The following is a 16585-nucleotide window of genomic DNA, read 5'->3' on the forward strand; positions in this document are numbered from 1 at the left end:
CCTATTGCAATTTTTGAGTTTTTAAGATGTATCTCTGAAAATCAGGCTTTGCCTGGGACATTGACTTTCATGCAGGGAATAGATCATAGAATCGGTTCTGCTATAATGTTTGTTTTGATAAGGTGAATTTTTTTCATTGAGATTGATATACTGTGAAAATTCCAAGCATAGCACAGATTTGGGGTTTTCTTATGTACAACGATATCCACATGAAACACAGGGTGAGCACAAAATGCTTCACACAGCTGAAACAAGCCACATAGGAATACACAAAACTCATGCGTACTCATGTGCGTGGACACACACAGACACTCACACACCCCTCAACATCTATGTCAGTTCATTTCCTGCATTATAAACTATACCTGTTCACATCTGCTGTTACAAATGTCTGTCGGGTTTCTGACTGCTGTTCTTCTACCACTTCACGGTAACTCACAAGCCGTAACCCTTCCAGCACCCAGAAAGCTTCAGGTCTTTTTCTAAGTAATGGACCACACTTATTGTAGTATAGATACATTTTTAATAATTTAACAAGTATAAAACCAGGCAACTATTTTTATTGGCACCTATCTTTTTCATATGAGTGTCACAGATGATAAATTTCAGTGCTGTATCTCTAACCTGATTTTTTTTCTGTAAGCCCTTTATTGTGCAATTTTGCATAGCTCAATGATTTTTGGAAACACGTATGTTGCAATATAAAAGAACTGATGATAACAATAAAACATCTTAAAATTTTGCCAGCCAACTTGTTACTATCCTAATTTGTATGACTTCAGGAGCCCACGAGCCATGGCCACACAAAGAAAGGTGATAGGAACATAACAGAAGGCAAATTTACATGCCTTCCCCTTGCAAGAATCTATAACTCCTCTGAATTAGGGACCAAGGAAAACATAATCAAACTTAGATCAGAAGTTAAAAATGCAAATTTTGTCATTAATTTCTCTTGGAAGTTTCAAGACATTTAACATTTGCTACTAAAATTGAATAACACACCTTCTGTTTCTTATTATTATGTGTTCATTCATTTTACTCTACAAAATATAGTTGGAATACAGAAAATGCTAATTACAGCCATGTCTGTTTAACCATCTTGATTTAACCACCTTCATTTTCCTTATGCAGATAAACATGACTGCTTCCTATTGCTTTAAACAAAGCATGATATACCTTTTGTTTTATGACTTCAGGAAGATTGGTCACAGATTCTGCCCAGGCAGAATATCGCCTTTTGTTTCCAGCAGGATTGTCCAGCTCTAGGTAATTAAGGCCAGATATGAAGCCTGCACCTCCCCCTCTGATGAACGGGTCTCCTCGCAACACATTGTTTTGGGTTCCTATACAGAAGAAAGCAAATGAAAAGTGAAAAGTCTATCAAGTATTAAAAAAAAAATCTATCAAACTGTATGACATCCTGGAAAAAGCCAAACTATGGAAACAGTCAAAAGACAAATTGTGGCCAGGAAGAAGGGAGGGACGAATAGGCAGAGCACAAAGGATATTTAGGGCAGTGACACTGTTCTGTATAATACTACAATGGTGGGCACATGTCATTACACATGTGTCAAAAGTCATTAAATGCTCAACACCAAGAATGAACCCTAATGTAAATTATGGACTTTGGATGACAATGTGTCAATGTAGGTTCATCCACTGTAACAAATGTTCCACTCTGATGGGAGATGTTGACAGTGGGGAAGGTTTTGCCTGTGTGGGAGCAGAGGACATACAGGAACTCTCTGTACTTTGCACTCAATTGTGCTGTGAACCTAAAACTGCTCTAAAAACTAAGGTATGTTTATTTTATTTTTGGTGGTGTTCTTTTTATTTTATATATATATATATATATATATATTTTTTTTTTTTTTTTTTTTTTTTTTTTTTTTGAGACAGAGTCTCACTCTGTAACCCAGGCTGGAGTGCAGTGGCATGCTCATTGCAACCTCTGCCCCCCAGGTTCAAGCAATTCTCCTGCCTCAGCCTCCTGAGTAGCTAGGACTATAGGTGTAAGCCACCACACCTGGATAATTTTTGTATTTTTAGTAGAGATGGGGTTTCACCAGGTTGGCCAGGCTGGTCTCAAACTCCTGGCCTCAAGTCATCTGACTGCCTCAGCCTCCCAAAGTGTTGGGATTACAGGCGTGAGCCACTGCGCCCAGCCAAAACTAAGGTATATTTTTTAAAAAAGAAAACAGCTCTTGCCTGAGAGTACATAATATTAGGGAATTATTGTTCATACTCTTTATATTTTTAGTGTGAGTATCACATTATGCAAGAGAATGTTCTTCTTAGATGATACATGCATATATTTAGTGATGAAGTGTTATGATATCTGAAACTTACTTCCCAATAGTTCAGCAAATATTATAAACACTTTAAATACATAATATATATTTCAAATAATCAGTCAATATTATAAATAATATATGTACATGTATGTAGTAAAATTACAAAATGCTAATTGTATATAGGAAATGGGTATATGGGTATTTATTACAACATTCTTGTCTATATGTTTTAAAATTTTCATAATAAAATATCAGAAGGAAAACAGTTTATTGCATCTGGTATACTAACAATGAGAAAAATAAGCTGTTAATTAACAGGAATCTATTACTTAACACATGAAAAGTGATCTGAAAAGTGTGAAATGCTAATGGAAGCTTTTTTCCCATTTATGTGCCTTATAAATTTAGAAATACTTTATCTCCATTTGTAATGGTCATGACAAGAAATTTCCAATCTGGTAGATCAGATTTTGAGTGGTTTTCATTTCCTTGTAATTGTGTAAATTTTGCAATTTCATAAAATGATCATATTGTACTCATAGTCAGAAATCATTAAAGCCTGACAGTGCTTTTTTGTTTTTTTGTTTTTTTATTTTTTATTTATACATAATAATGGTACATATTTATGAGGCGCATGTGATATTTTGATACATGCATAAAATGTGTAATGATCAAATCAGGATATTTAGGATATCCATCACCTTATCATTTGTTTGTGTTGAAAGCATTTCAAATCTTGCCTTCTAGCTATTTTAAAATACACAGTAAATTATCGTTAACTATAGCCACCTGACTGTGCTGTCAAACACTAGAATTTATTTCCTTTTTTTTTTTTTTTTTTTTTTTTTTGAGACAGAGTCTTGCTCTGTTGCCAGGCTGGAGTGCAGTGGCACTACCTCAGATCACTGCAACCTCCGCCTTTCAGGTTTAAGAAATCCGCCTGCCTCAGCCTCCCGAGTAGCTGGGACTATAGGCATGCGCTACCACACCCAGCTAATTTTTTGTATTTATAGTAGAGACGGGGTTTCACCTTGTTGGCCAGGATGGTCTCGATCTCTTGACTTCATGATCCACCCACCTCAGCCTGCCAAAGTGCTGGGATTGCAGGTGGCACCTGGCCGAATTTATTCTTTGTACATAACTACAGGTTTATACCCATTAAGCAACCTCTCTTCATTGACCCCTCCTCCTCCCCAACTTCTGATAATTATCGTTCTACTCTATCTCCATGAGATCAATTTTTTTAGCTTTCACGTATGAGAACATGCAATATTTGACTTTCTGTGCCTGTAAATCTTCATAGTTTTAACAAATTACCTGATGCTTCTTCATCTTCATTCTTAGCTGTATTTTAAATATATACATAGTTACCCTTTTTAATGCAGTGAATCACAAAGTCCCATCCCTGTATGACTGAATCACAATCATCTGAGGGAACTGCAGATTTCTTAGCCCACACCAAGACCTACAGGAGAATATCTGAGAGAATGAACAACCTTGGGAATCAGCATTTTAAGAGAATCCCCCAGGTAATCGTCATGCATACTAAAGTTTGAGAATCACTGCCTTAGCCAGCACACCTATTTAAGAACTACAGATTCTACCATTACGTTGTTTTTTTAAGGCTTTAGCCTCCCTTTCCATACCCCAGTGAGCTCTCTGTTCCAGCTAACTCTTTTCCCCTGGAAAAGGCAGCCCAGTGCAACAGTCAAGACCCCAGACTGTTAAGCCAGATTTTATGCATTTGCATTTTATGCATTTTATGCATTCATATCTATTTCTTATGAACTATAGTCTTGGACAACATTTCTGGGCCTCAGTGTCCCTGTCTGTAAAATGTGAATATGAATAATACTTAACACATAGGTAGCAGGAGTACACTGGTTAATTTTTGTAAATCGCTTAAAATTGTGCTGGCACATAGTAGGTGCCCTGTGTTTGTTAAATGTGAAATAAAATAAAATTGGTAAGCGGCTTCCAACTGCCAGCCCAGCTGAGGACTGATGTCAACATCTTCTCAAAGCTCTCACTTCCATTTCTATATTCAGATCCTTCTTTTTCCACTTCATTCAAAACCTTTTCCTCCTCTGACATGTCAACTCCATGAAGACAAGCACTTTCTCTGGCATATTCACGGCTATATCTTGAATGTCTGAAACAATTCCTGACACATACCACAGACTCCATAAATAGTTGATGAATGAAGTAAGTGAATGAGTACATAAACCTGGTTTTACTAGTCATCTTCCTCCTTCTTGCACTCATCTACCAATATCCCAAGAATCCCTGCATCTTCACCGAGAACTATGACACATGGATCAGTATCCACCTTTGACATTACCCCAAGAGTATTTAAGCTCTGATACTGCTCAATCTATGGCCTCACACAATGAAATGCAGTCTCACCTCCATCCCTACTATACTAGGGAATCTCTTCCTTTAAAAGTAACTTTCTTTTCAACTTTTATTCTAGATTCATGGGGTACACATTCAGGTTTGTTACCTGGGTGGATTATGTGATACTGAGCTTTGGAGTACGACTGATCCCAACACCCAGGTAGTGAGCGTAAGTATCCAACAGTTAGTTTTTCAGCCCTTGATTCCTCCCTCCCTCTCTTGTCTAGCAGTCCCCAGTGACAATGGTTGCCATTTTTATGTCCATAAGCATCCAATGTTTAACTCCCACTTAAAAGTAAGAACATGCAGTATTCGGTTTCCTGTTTCTGCTTCTGCACAGCAAAAGAAACTATCAATGTGTAACAGACAACCTACAATATTGGGAAAAATATTTGCAAACTATGCTTCTGATACAAGTCTAATATTCAGAATCTATAAGGAACTTAAACAACTTAACAAGTAAAAAATAAATAACCCCGTTAAAAATGGACAAAAGACATGAACAGACACTTCTCAAAAGCAGCAACTAAGTGTTAATCACCAAATCCAGTGAACATTTTTCGGTCCTTATCTTTACTCTGTTGACCTCACTCCTCCTTTACTTTCCATCTCTTGTTTTTCAATCCTGCCAAATGTTTCTTTCTCCACTGTTCTTTTTTTTTTTTTTTTTTTTTTTTTTTTTGAGACGGAATCTTGCTCTGTCGCCCAGGCTAGAGTGCAGTGGCCGGATCTCAGCTCACTGCAAGCTCCGCCTCCCGGGTTTACGCCATTCTCCTGCCTCAGCCTCCCGAGTAGCTGGGACTACAGGCGCCCGCCACCTCGCCCGGCTAGTTTTTTTGTATTTTTTAGTAGAGACGGGGTTTCACCGTGTGAGCCAGGATGGTCTCGATCTCCTGACCTCGTGATCCGCCTGTCTCGGTCTCCACTGTTCTTTATTCTCTACAGCTTTACTTAGGTAATCTTTTATCTCATCACTCCGTGTATTAAATATTTTAATGGAACCCGATAGCCATCAGAATGAAATCCAAACTCCTTAACATGGTACCTTCACAGTATAGATCAGTTTACCCTTTCAGTCCCTCTTCAATCACCCAAAGACTAGCATACCACCTTTCCTCCGTCTCCACTGCCAACCAGCATACACCAAAAACCTGACCTCCACGGAGTAGCCATGTCAGCAAGTGAAACAGAACCGTCTCTTGATAATGTCACTTGTCTAGGCTTGTTTGCCAATCATCATAAGGGAGAAAAGTGCTGCACACTGATAACATATTTATCATACACAGGAGATAACCTGGTGAACTTCTTAACCTGTGTGATGTCTGACTACCATGACATATGAAAGAGACAGCAGAGGCAAAAATTGCCAAATAGATTTTTTTAAAACACAAAGTAGAACACCTGATAAAGCCTCAAAAGCCTTTGGAGATCAAGAATTAACAATAGAAGACCGGAGCAGAGGTTAAGCTTGTAATTATTCATAATAGCGAAGACATGGAATCAATCTAAATGCCCATCAATGATAGACTGGATATAGAAAATGTGGTGCATATACATCATAGAATACTATGGAGCCATAAAAAAAGAATAAGATCATGTCCTTTGCAGGGACATGGACGGAGCTGGAAGCCATTATTCTTAGTGAACTAAAGCAAGAAAACTAAACATTGCATGTTTTCACATATATTCAGGAGCTAAATGATGAGAATACATGGAAATAGACAGGTGAACAACACACACTGGGGCCTTTTGGAGAGTGCAGAGTGGGAGGAGGGAGAAGATCAGGAAAAAAAAAAGTGGGTACTAGGCTTAATACCTGAGTAACAAAATAATCTGTACAACAAAGCCCCATGACACAAGTTTACCTACATAACTTCACATGTACCCCTGAACTTAAAAGTTTTTTAAAAAAGAAGTTAAGTTTGCAATGCAAATTGCTCTTTTCTCATTTACCTGAAGAAGCTTTTAAAGCATTTTCCAGTTCCTTGCATCCATGACTTGAAAACTTAATGACAAAGCTCCAACCTGAGGATTTACATTTCTTTTCTTCTACTGAACCAAAATCTGGGGGAAAAAATGTAAAAGAGACATGTTTAATTTCTGCATTCCTTGAAGATCTTCTGATATGAGAGTAGGGATAAGAGGTTGTTCCCTGCTACTATGGCCATCTAGTCAAGAGTTGCATGATATTAACATTTTCAAGCGCTCTAGAAGAGTCAAAGATCAGAAAAAATGGTATTCGACTTTTGTTATTTTCCTTCTATAAGCTTCAGAGGGGAGGCAGGAGGGATTTCTACATAAAAAGGTGCAGGGAGTAGAAATTGAAGACCCCAAAGAGTGACACCTTTCACCCATTTACAGTCAGCTTCTTAGGCATAAAATAAATCGATAAAAGTAGCAGCATGACAGCTTCTTCCAACAAATCTACTTAAAGCTCCCAAAGTTGGCTTCTGTTTCCACAGGAATTAACTCCTAAAACTCAAGTTCAGTCTCTCCATCTTTAACATCTGTGACTTCCAACAACTCCTTCCCATTACTTATAACCTTAGAATGTGATCATTTCTACTCATTATCAAGTAGAGTTTTGCCAAAGCGTTTTTTAAAACCAGGATAGAAAATAATAACATGTGCAAATGTATTTTCTCATTTTACTAACTATATTACAATAACCTTAATGTTTCTTAACGAACAACTATTTGGAGCATCATTGTATCCCAGAAGTTATGATTATATTTAAATAAAAATTTTAGGAAAAACATAAAATGCCCAAGAGTAAAATTTTTACTGAAAAATAAAATTTTAGCAGCTTGGAATGTTTTTTTTTTAATCCCCTCCATTAAAAAGAAGTAAAACTGAATTTAGATTGAGCTACTTGCTGGATTGATTCTCCAAGAAATAGTGTCCTTTCTCTTTGCTACAAAAACCTGTACTTGTGCACTCATTTCCAACCTATAAGATTTGAAAAGATCAAATTCTAGTTAAATTTTATGTGGTAGAGACCTACAAAAAAACAGCTCAATGGAAACGAAAAAATATTATAGTTTACCCATTTAAAAAGCTATTAAGACTTCCTCTGAATCTTATGTAAGAGATCTTATTCTTCTCCAAAGTTGTAACAGAATCTTTTCTAAAGAGAAAGACCTTGAAGAGGGGATTTGGAATAGAGGCGGAAATGCGAGCATCAGCTAAAAGACAAAGTTAGGGAAAAAAAGGTTTGACGTGGAGAAGTGGATGTTAAGCCACCACCATCCCTTCCCACATCTAGACAGAGAGTGAGGAACCTTCTCTCAATATGAAATCAACAAAGCATTAATTCAGGGGCATGTCCTGATTCTAACCAAAATCAGGCAATTTTAGCAATGACATAGCATAAGGAATAAGCTAAACTGACTTTGAGGCCAGTTAGACCCAGCCTCAAATACCCTCCTTGCAATCTTCATGACCTTGGATAAGTCTCATAATAGCATTGAGTCTCTATTTCTCAATCTGTGGGACAGAGATTATAATGCCCATCTCATTGGGTAGTAGTAAGGATTATTACTAACATATGTAACTCATTTGTCATAAGGAAGGTAACCCGTCAATTTAAGCTATTGTTACAAGTATTAAGTAGTAAACAAACTTATGATACTCAAAGCAGATTTTTTTTTAAAAGAATGTGAGTGGTAAAAAACAAAGGTAAATGAAATACTTATTTAAACATTTTGATTTCTGAAACATTACTAAATTCCTCATTTAATTTTTCTTGAGAAACACTGTTTAGTCTGAGAAAGTGGAAAGTTTAAAAAGCATTCTAAAAACCCAGCCAGTACCCTCTAGAAATAGCCAATAATGATAATGATTTAGCTCAAGGTACTATACAAAAGAGTACACAGGCTTTTCTTAAACCATATAAGATTTTAAGTAGAGAATAACACTTTCTTGTAATTTTGGATTCCTTTGCAATTTAAATCTTTATTTGTCAAATTTTAAAGCTCAAAAGTTACATTAACTACATGTTATTTCCTCATTAAAATCCCAGAAATGCTTTTAGACCACAAAATTTTTAATACTATACCATTTTGTTTTAATTTTTCTGAGTCCACATAAAATAGAACTCTGTATTCTCCTCCTAATGACCCAGATTGCAGAAAATGTGTCCCATACTGGTCGATTAATCTTCGATAGGCATTGTAGTCATACAGAGAGGGGAGGTAGGAAAGCTCCTTCCAGAATGGCTCAGCAAGTTGTAAAAATTCTGGATTGTTATTAATGAACTGAGCCACTTCAACCGTGTTCTCAACAACCAACAATTGATAACTCTATGGAAAGAAGAAAGTACAAGGAGTTTTAGGTGGAAGATAAAAAGGCAATGGAAATAGTTCTCTGTTCTATATCTTCATCAACTTTCACCTCCAATCAACCCAGACTATATGAATTTTTTATTTTTGACGCATGATGAACACTCCCATGGACCCACTGACTGGATGCAATCAGGAATACTTGGAGTCTCAAATACTAATAATATCTGAGTAATGGCCAGGCAAGGTGGCTCACTCCTATAATCTCAGCACTTTGTTGGGCTGAGGCAGGCAGAGCACTTGAGACCAGCCTAGTCAACGTGATGAAACCCTGTCTCTACTAATAATACAAAAACTATCATGCCATGGTGGTGTATGCTTGTAATCCCAGCTACTCAAGTGGCTAAGGTAGAAAAATTGCTTGAACCCAGGAGGCAGTGATTGCAGTGAGCCATGATCACACCACTGCACTCCAGCCTGGGTAACGGAGTGAGACTCCATATCAAAAAAAAAGAAAAAAGAAAGAAAAATCAGAGTAACACCATGTTAAGCCACCACTATCCCCTCCTACATCTGGACAGATAGTGAAGACCCTTCTCTCAATATGAAATCAACAAAGCATTAATTCAGGGTTCAGAATTAATTCAGGAGAATTCAGCTTTGTCCTGCCTCAGCCACTCGAGTAACTGGAATTACAAGTGTGCGTCACTATGACCAAATAATTTTTGTATTTTTAGTAGAGGTAGGGTTTCATCATGTTGGCCAGGCTGGTCTTGAACTCCTGACCTCAAGTGATCTGCTTGCCTCAGCCTCCCAAAGTGCTGATATTACAGGTGAAGAAATTATATGGTAATTTCTTATATAACCTCCAAAATCCCAAGACCAAGTTGCTATGCCATCTTCAACTAGAAAAAGAGAATGAATCCATCAACTGATAAATATAAGTATATAAAATAATGTGTCCCTATGGTCCACATTTTGACAATGACTTGTAGGTATCATTTATCTCCCATGCTAGCGTATTTGCAGGTTAAGCTACTTTATAATGAGGTCTTTTAAACACTTCGTAAGCATCTTTTCATTACATCCAAGACAGATTACAGATCTACTTTTGCCAAATCCCCACTGTGTGAACAATATAATGTGGAGACAGTAAATGTTTTTACAACTCATAGTTCCATAGTCAGCTTCTTAGTCATAAAACAAATAAAACCATTATACCTTATATTTTCCTAAGTGATTTATTATTCAAGTTACCAACTTTAAGAATGAGATGAAATGTTCAGATTGTGAATAATGATCAGCCTAAAAAGTGATTCAGCCATAACTGTATATCAATTAGTACAGTCCATCTCTACTATTCAGGTTTCTCAAGAGGAAAGTTTTGGTATTTCAAAACAATGAAGTATTTAAAAATAAATCTTTTAACTTTCTTAGATAAAAATGTTGGTATCTCAAAAGTAATGAAGTATTTTTAAAGTCTTTTATCTTTAGTAAAGTGTTTTTAAACTCTTTTATCTTCATGCACCTTCTAAAAAGACTCTGGCATTTGCATTTAAGAAGCATATATAAGCATTAATTATACTTTTAAAATTGTATATGACACTTAAAATAGTATTACCAGTAATCACAAATTTAAGAAATTTAAGATCATTTAAAATAGAAGATTTCAAGGTAATAAGGGCTTTGTAAACATCTTCAAATAAAAACAAATACTTTTAATGAGAAGTTCAAAACTATAAATAAATATATATATATGTGTGTGTGTGTTTGAGACAGGGTCTTACTCTGTTGCCCAGGCTGAAGTGCAGTGACGTGATATTGGCTCACTGCATCCTCTCCCTCCAAGGCTCAAGTGATCCTTCCACCTCAGCCTCCTGAGTAGCTGGGACTACAGTCGTGCACCACCATGTTCAGCTAATTTTTGTATTTTTATAGAGACAGGGTCTTGCTATGTTGCCCAGGCTGGTCTCAAATTCCTGAGCTCAAGCTCAAGCAATCTACTCACCTTGGCCTCCCAAAGTGCTGGGATTATAGGCGTGAGCCACTGCGCCTGGCCAGTATAAATAAGTATATTATCAAAGAGATTTAATGAGACAATATTGTACTTTTAGAGACAGATATTACATTGTCTCTTAAAGGAAATGCTATTACTATTACTAATTTTAATATGAAAGCTGATCCTTTTGATAAATACAAGTTTATTAATGTAAGCAATACTTAAAAACAGGAAAACACGGAAAAGTTAGTTGACATTTTATACTAACCTTTCGTTTATGGATTTCATTGGTCTGTGAAGAATAACTGCGTGAAGAAGATGATGAAGATATAAAAAACAAGCGCTTCCGACTAGATGATGTATGTTCTGACGATGTATGTTTTACATAAGACCAAGTACTATTGTAAAATTCATAATTAAAGTCATTATTTATTTTCACCTACAAAGAAAATGAAAAATTTTGCTATGACTAAATTAAGGCTTGGAAATACCCAAGATACTTTTGTATGCTTTATCATGGATACTTTCTTCATGCAATCTTACCAAAGAGAAAAGCTCTTCATTGGCACAAAGCAACTGTGACTCTCATTAAGACTAGACCTGTATGATTATAAGGAAAGAGTTCATTCTATTATTATTTTTTATTAAGTAGGACACATGGTACCAACAATGGCAATCCCAAGTGATTCACAAAACACGTTTAGGTACAAACAACTTCTGTGTTCCTTTAATGTCAACATTTGGCCCAGAAGTGAGCAAATTAACAAAAGTTACACTGACAGAGAACTAGAAAGAATTTGGTTCTTGATTTTTCATCTAATAAAGGGAAACAGAGATGCAAATAGGTGATATGAAACAATTAGCTTTTCTGGACTTTGTTTTGGAATGTTGTATGTGATCTGTAGTGGATTTAATTTTCTAATTCTGTTTCACTTGGATAAATGCTAAAATTGCATTTTTTTTCTTTGCTAGATAGAAGAAAGGGCCACCCCAAAAGAATTTTCAAGTAGACAATAAGTTAGTCACATGTAGCTAAATGAGAAGTGACAGCTTCAGCTTTTATTGAAGAGACATCATTCATTTATCCTTTATTTTACTCTAGATCAAGTGTCAAAATGAAATGCCCACATCCCTGGCAAGTAATATCAATGTTGGAAACCTCCAGTGGACAACATGGTGATGAAAAAGTGAACACACACCCTGTCTAAAAGAGACACGCAACACTCAAATCCACTAGACAGTCACTACATGTAACTACAGGTTCTAGTATTGACAAATTGTCTGATTTTTTCCAAGGGATAAATTTGACTCTTTATGTAAAAATCTCTTGATTTGGTAAAATTATAGACAACTAATTTGCTAAAAATGTCAGTCCCTGTGGGAATAAAACAAAACAAGCAAAAAGACTCCCTCTCACTGTGTTTGTTTTATATAAATATTCAAATTGGGAACTCTCCTTCCACAAGCATTTGTGTTTTTATTATTTATACATATATATACACGTCTGTGTTTGAGATCAAAGCATAAGGACGGAGAAAATTGAACTGATGGAAATGATACACTTTTTTGAAAACTAAAAGGAAAGAAAATGACAATATTACGCAGTCATACTAAATAATGCTTGTGAAGGCAAAATATTCATGTTGTCATATTAAATAAGAAAACAGGTATAAGTGTGAAAATGCTATTAACTACAATCATGCAAGTATATGCCCAGTCAAAAAATACAAGAAAGAAATACACCAAAATGTCAGAAAATATAATATGACTGTTATCACTACCCCCTATTGAGTATTAGATATGCATGCTAAAAAGATAAGAAGATGGATTTAAGCAAATCTTTTGTTAGAGCATTATTTCCATTACATTATGAAATTAGTTTGTTTAAAAGTTAGATGCAAAAATTCAGCTTGGGCTGGGAGAATATATATATGTGTGTGTGTGTATATATACACATATATATACGTATATACACGTATACACATACACACATATACATTATTGACTTAAAAATTAGTTTATTATCTCTTTGGAGAAAGAAAAGTTAAATATATCCCTTTCAATGTAAAAAAAAAAAAAAAAAAACAATTAGCCTATTTTCCCCTATCTTTATAGCCACAATTCAAATACAAATAAGCCTCTCTTTAGTTCAGCATCTTCTCACTCCTATCTACCTACACATAGCTGCAGGAATCATCCTTCTCAAAGTGATGTGGTCTTATTAAATTTTCCTTAATTAATACCCTCCTTCTTCCAGTTTAGATCCTGAATCCTCCAAGACTGATTCTTCCTCTGAAATCCCAAATTCAACCATCCTATATTCCAACATCTCTTATTCTTTTAACTCTCATTTTATTATTGCCACATCTATTATTTAACATTATAGAAACACGTTCTTCCACTTATTCTCCCCCTTTCTCGCTCTTAGTACTTTAAGTTTTTTCACTTCCTTCCTGTTTCAGCTTAGGCTTCTTGGCTCATGACTTCAACCAGTCTCTTGCCAATGGATTTAACTTCCTTGCCTAGATGACCTGCTATCATGTTTTCCTGGCAAAAACTCAGCCCAGGCTTGCTAAGTCAAGCATTTTCGCACTACTCCAGAAAATCGCACAACTGGCTGGGTGCGGTGGTTCATGCCTGTAATCCCGGCACTTTGGGAGGGCGAGGCGGGCAGATCACAAGGTCAGGAGATGGAGACCATCCTGGCCAACATGGTGAAACCCCATCTCTACTAAAAATACAAAAATTAGCTGGTGATGGTGGCAAATGCCTGTAATCCCAGCTACTCGGGAGGGTGAGGCAGGAGAATCGCTTGAACCCAGGAAGGGGAGGTTGCAGGGAGCCGAGATTGCGCCACTGCACTCCAGCCTGGTGACATAGCAAGACTCCGTCTAAAAAAAAAAAAAAATTGCACAACTGTACAGATTGGTGCCACTATAAATCCATTCGTGCTTTTCAACTTCAGTAGAATCCTCAATACCATCCAACAATACTTTATTTCTCTAGTCAGTTCTCCCCTTCTCCCATTCTCTATTTTTATATTACCTATTTTTACATTCTGCAAAATTTTGAAAATTTTTCAAAATTCAGTTCCCCAATTCTACAGCCACTTCCTTCACTCTCAGAAGATGATCTTACCTCTTTCTTTACAAAAACTCCTATCTTCAGAGACCTCTTAAACTGCTGGCTAACAAATCTACAAACTTATTAACTTTTCTTTCCTTCTTTTTCTCCATAGGTGTTCCTCCCCTTGTCTGGGGCTAAATTTTCTGTCTCTTCTCTGTATTGCATTCTCTCTGACCTCTTCAGAGGGTGGATTACATGGATTGATCGTTCCCTCTCCGACAGCTTCCATTTTTCTTGCTCTACTTACTCCTTTCTGTCAAAACTTACACATGTTCTAACACAACCGACTAAAATAAGAAAGGCTTTACCTGCTACTATACATTCCTTCTTTCCTACTTTCCTACTTTCCCATCTCAGTACTTTAAATGAGTTGACTATAATTAATTATCTTAAATTCTTCACCTCCCATTCACTCTTCTACCTACAATGGTCTGACTTCCAACAATGCTGCTGGCACCTTCCTTATTTCACCAGAGAGTGAACACTTCTCCCAACAATATTTGGCACTGTTGACCACTCTCTCCTATCAGAAATACTCTCTTCTGTTGGCTTTCTAGTTTTCTTTTTTTCTCTGTGGCTGTTTCTTCTAAGACTCCTCTATGTATCTCCTTCTATTACTCCTCCATGCTGATTCCAAGAGCAATAGTGTTCTCTACTCTGTGCCTTCAATTACCATTCCTGTACTAATAATCACCAAATGTGTATTTCCAGCTCAAACACTTTCTCCTGAGCACTTGGACATACTTTAGATACCTAAACTGAATTTGTCTTCTCCCTGCAAATGGATCTTTACCCATCTCAGAGGGTTGTATTTTCGTCTGGCCATTGGTCCAAGTCAGAAACCCAGAAACCCATTCATATCCCAGACTGCTCATTCTCCATCATACCCTGCATTCAGCAACTCACCAAGTTTTCTCAGGCCACTATTATGTCCCTCAGGGATTATTACAACAGTTTTCTAACCAGGTTTCTTTCCCCCATTCGGCCACCTTCCAATCTATTCTCCACTGTTCATATGAGTAGCAACCCTTCTTAAACTCTCTAATGACTTTTTTAATCCAAACTCCTTAACTAACCAGAAAAAAAGTCTTTTTTATTTACTTTCCTGATCACTTATAGCCTCATTTCTTACAACTCTTCACACTTCACTCTGTAATCCAGCCAGTTTGAACTTCATTCAGTTATTCAAAAGTGCTCCTCGGGCCAGGGTCAGTGGCTCACGCTTGTAATCCCAGCACTTTGGGAGGCCAAGACGGGTGGATCACTTGAGGACGGGAGTTCAAAATCAGACTGACTGACATGGCGAAACCCTGTATCTACTAAAAATACAAAAATTAGCCAGGCATGGTGATACACGCCTGTAATCCCAGCTACTCGCAGGGCTGAGGCATGAGAATCGCTTGAACACAAGAGGCAGAGGTTGCAGTGAGCCAAGATCACATGACTGCACTCCAGCCTGGGGAAATGGGTGTGTGAGACTCCCTCTCAAAAAAAAAAAAAAGTGTTCCTCTTGCCCTCCTGTTTTTTCGTTTTCTCTCTCTCTCCCACCCACATATAGAATGAGACACGATATACATGTAGATAGAGATATTCACCGTACATACATACATATACATACTATATAAAATGCTTGTAAGTATAGTGTCTGCTAAGAGGGGATTTGGAGCCAGACTTCTAAAGTTCAAACCCCACCTTTGTCATCTTCTATACTGTGGATAAGCTATTTAGCTTTTTTGCCTCTGTTTTCTCATTTGTAAAATGAGATGCCAGTAACTTCCTCCTTAGGTTATTATAAGGAAAACAGATCCATGTAAAGCTCTTGGAACAGTGCTTAGTATATAAAGGGTTCTTATATGTGAGATATTTTTAACTATTATTTAAATTACTCCTAGCTAACAAGGTAGACTTAGAAATCTCAGGTATTTAGTCCTCATACCAATAGAGGAAGCAAAGGCTTAGATAATGTAGCATTCATTAAAATTGGCTTTAGAATTTGTTTTTGTTTTTCATTTGATACGCACTTAGGATTTCTCTTCAAAATATAAAATGAAGTATATTCAAGACCAAACACAGAAGAAGCCATGAAGTTTCTCCACCTTGATAATTCATTCCTTTCTGCAACTCATCCCACACTGAGAATAAACACAACAGTCTTTCTGCCATCTCTCAGGCTGAACTAGCCAGAGGGGAACCTTCCCAAGCCACAAATGCCTTCCTTGTTGTATAAAAAATACAAGTAGATAGAAAATGTGCACAAGATCAAAGTTAAGTAGCTTACTCAACAAGAAATTGGGTTTGCCCTGGATAAACCACAATGCTAGAAACCAAAACAGGGATTATAAGAGAGAATGGCTGATTCTGTTTTATGTTTATTTATTCTATGTTTATTTATGTTTATTCACTAATATTTTTGCTCCAATAAGTCAAAAATCACTTTCCACCTCAAAGAGAGCTGAATACCCAGTGGACCCGAGATGGATTTATTTGAA

General features: G+C 36.7%; 1 protein-coding gene across 1 annotated transcript in view; it reads right to left on the minus strand.

The window, feature by feature from the left end:
* The window catches only part of C7 (complement C7), an 80156-nt gene that overhangs the window by 33493 nt on the left and 30078 nt on the right, over nt 1–16585 (minus strand). Inside the window, exons 7-10 of the mRNA XM_007961472.3 lie at nt 11239–11409; nt 8749–8992; nt 6645–6755; nt 1177–1343 (exon numbers count right to left, since the gene is read on the minus strand). Coding sequence (XP_007959663.3) covers nt 1177–1343; nt 6645–6755; nt 8749–8992; nt 11239–11409 — 693 coding nt within the window. The remainder of the gene's footprint in view (nt 1–1176; nt 1344–6644; nt 6756–8748; nt 8993–11238; nt 11410–16585) is intronic.

The sequence above is a fragment of the Chlorocebus sabaeus genome, chromosome 4 (genome assembly GCF_047675955.1).
Source record: "Chlorocebus sabaeus isolate Y175 chromosome 4, mChlSab1.0.hap1, whole genome shotgun sequence".
Lineage (NCBI taxonomy): Eukaryota > Metazoa > Chordata > Mammalia > Primates > Cercopithecidae > Chlorocebus > Chlorocebus sabaeus.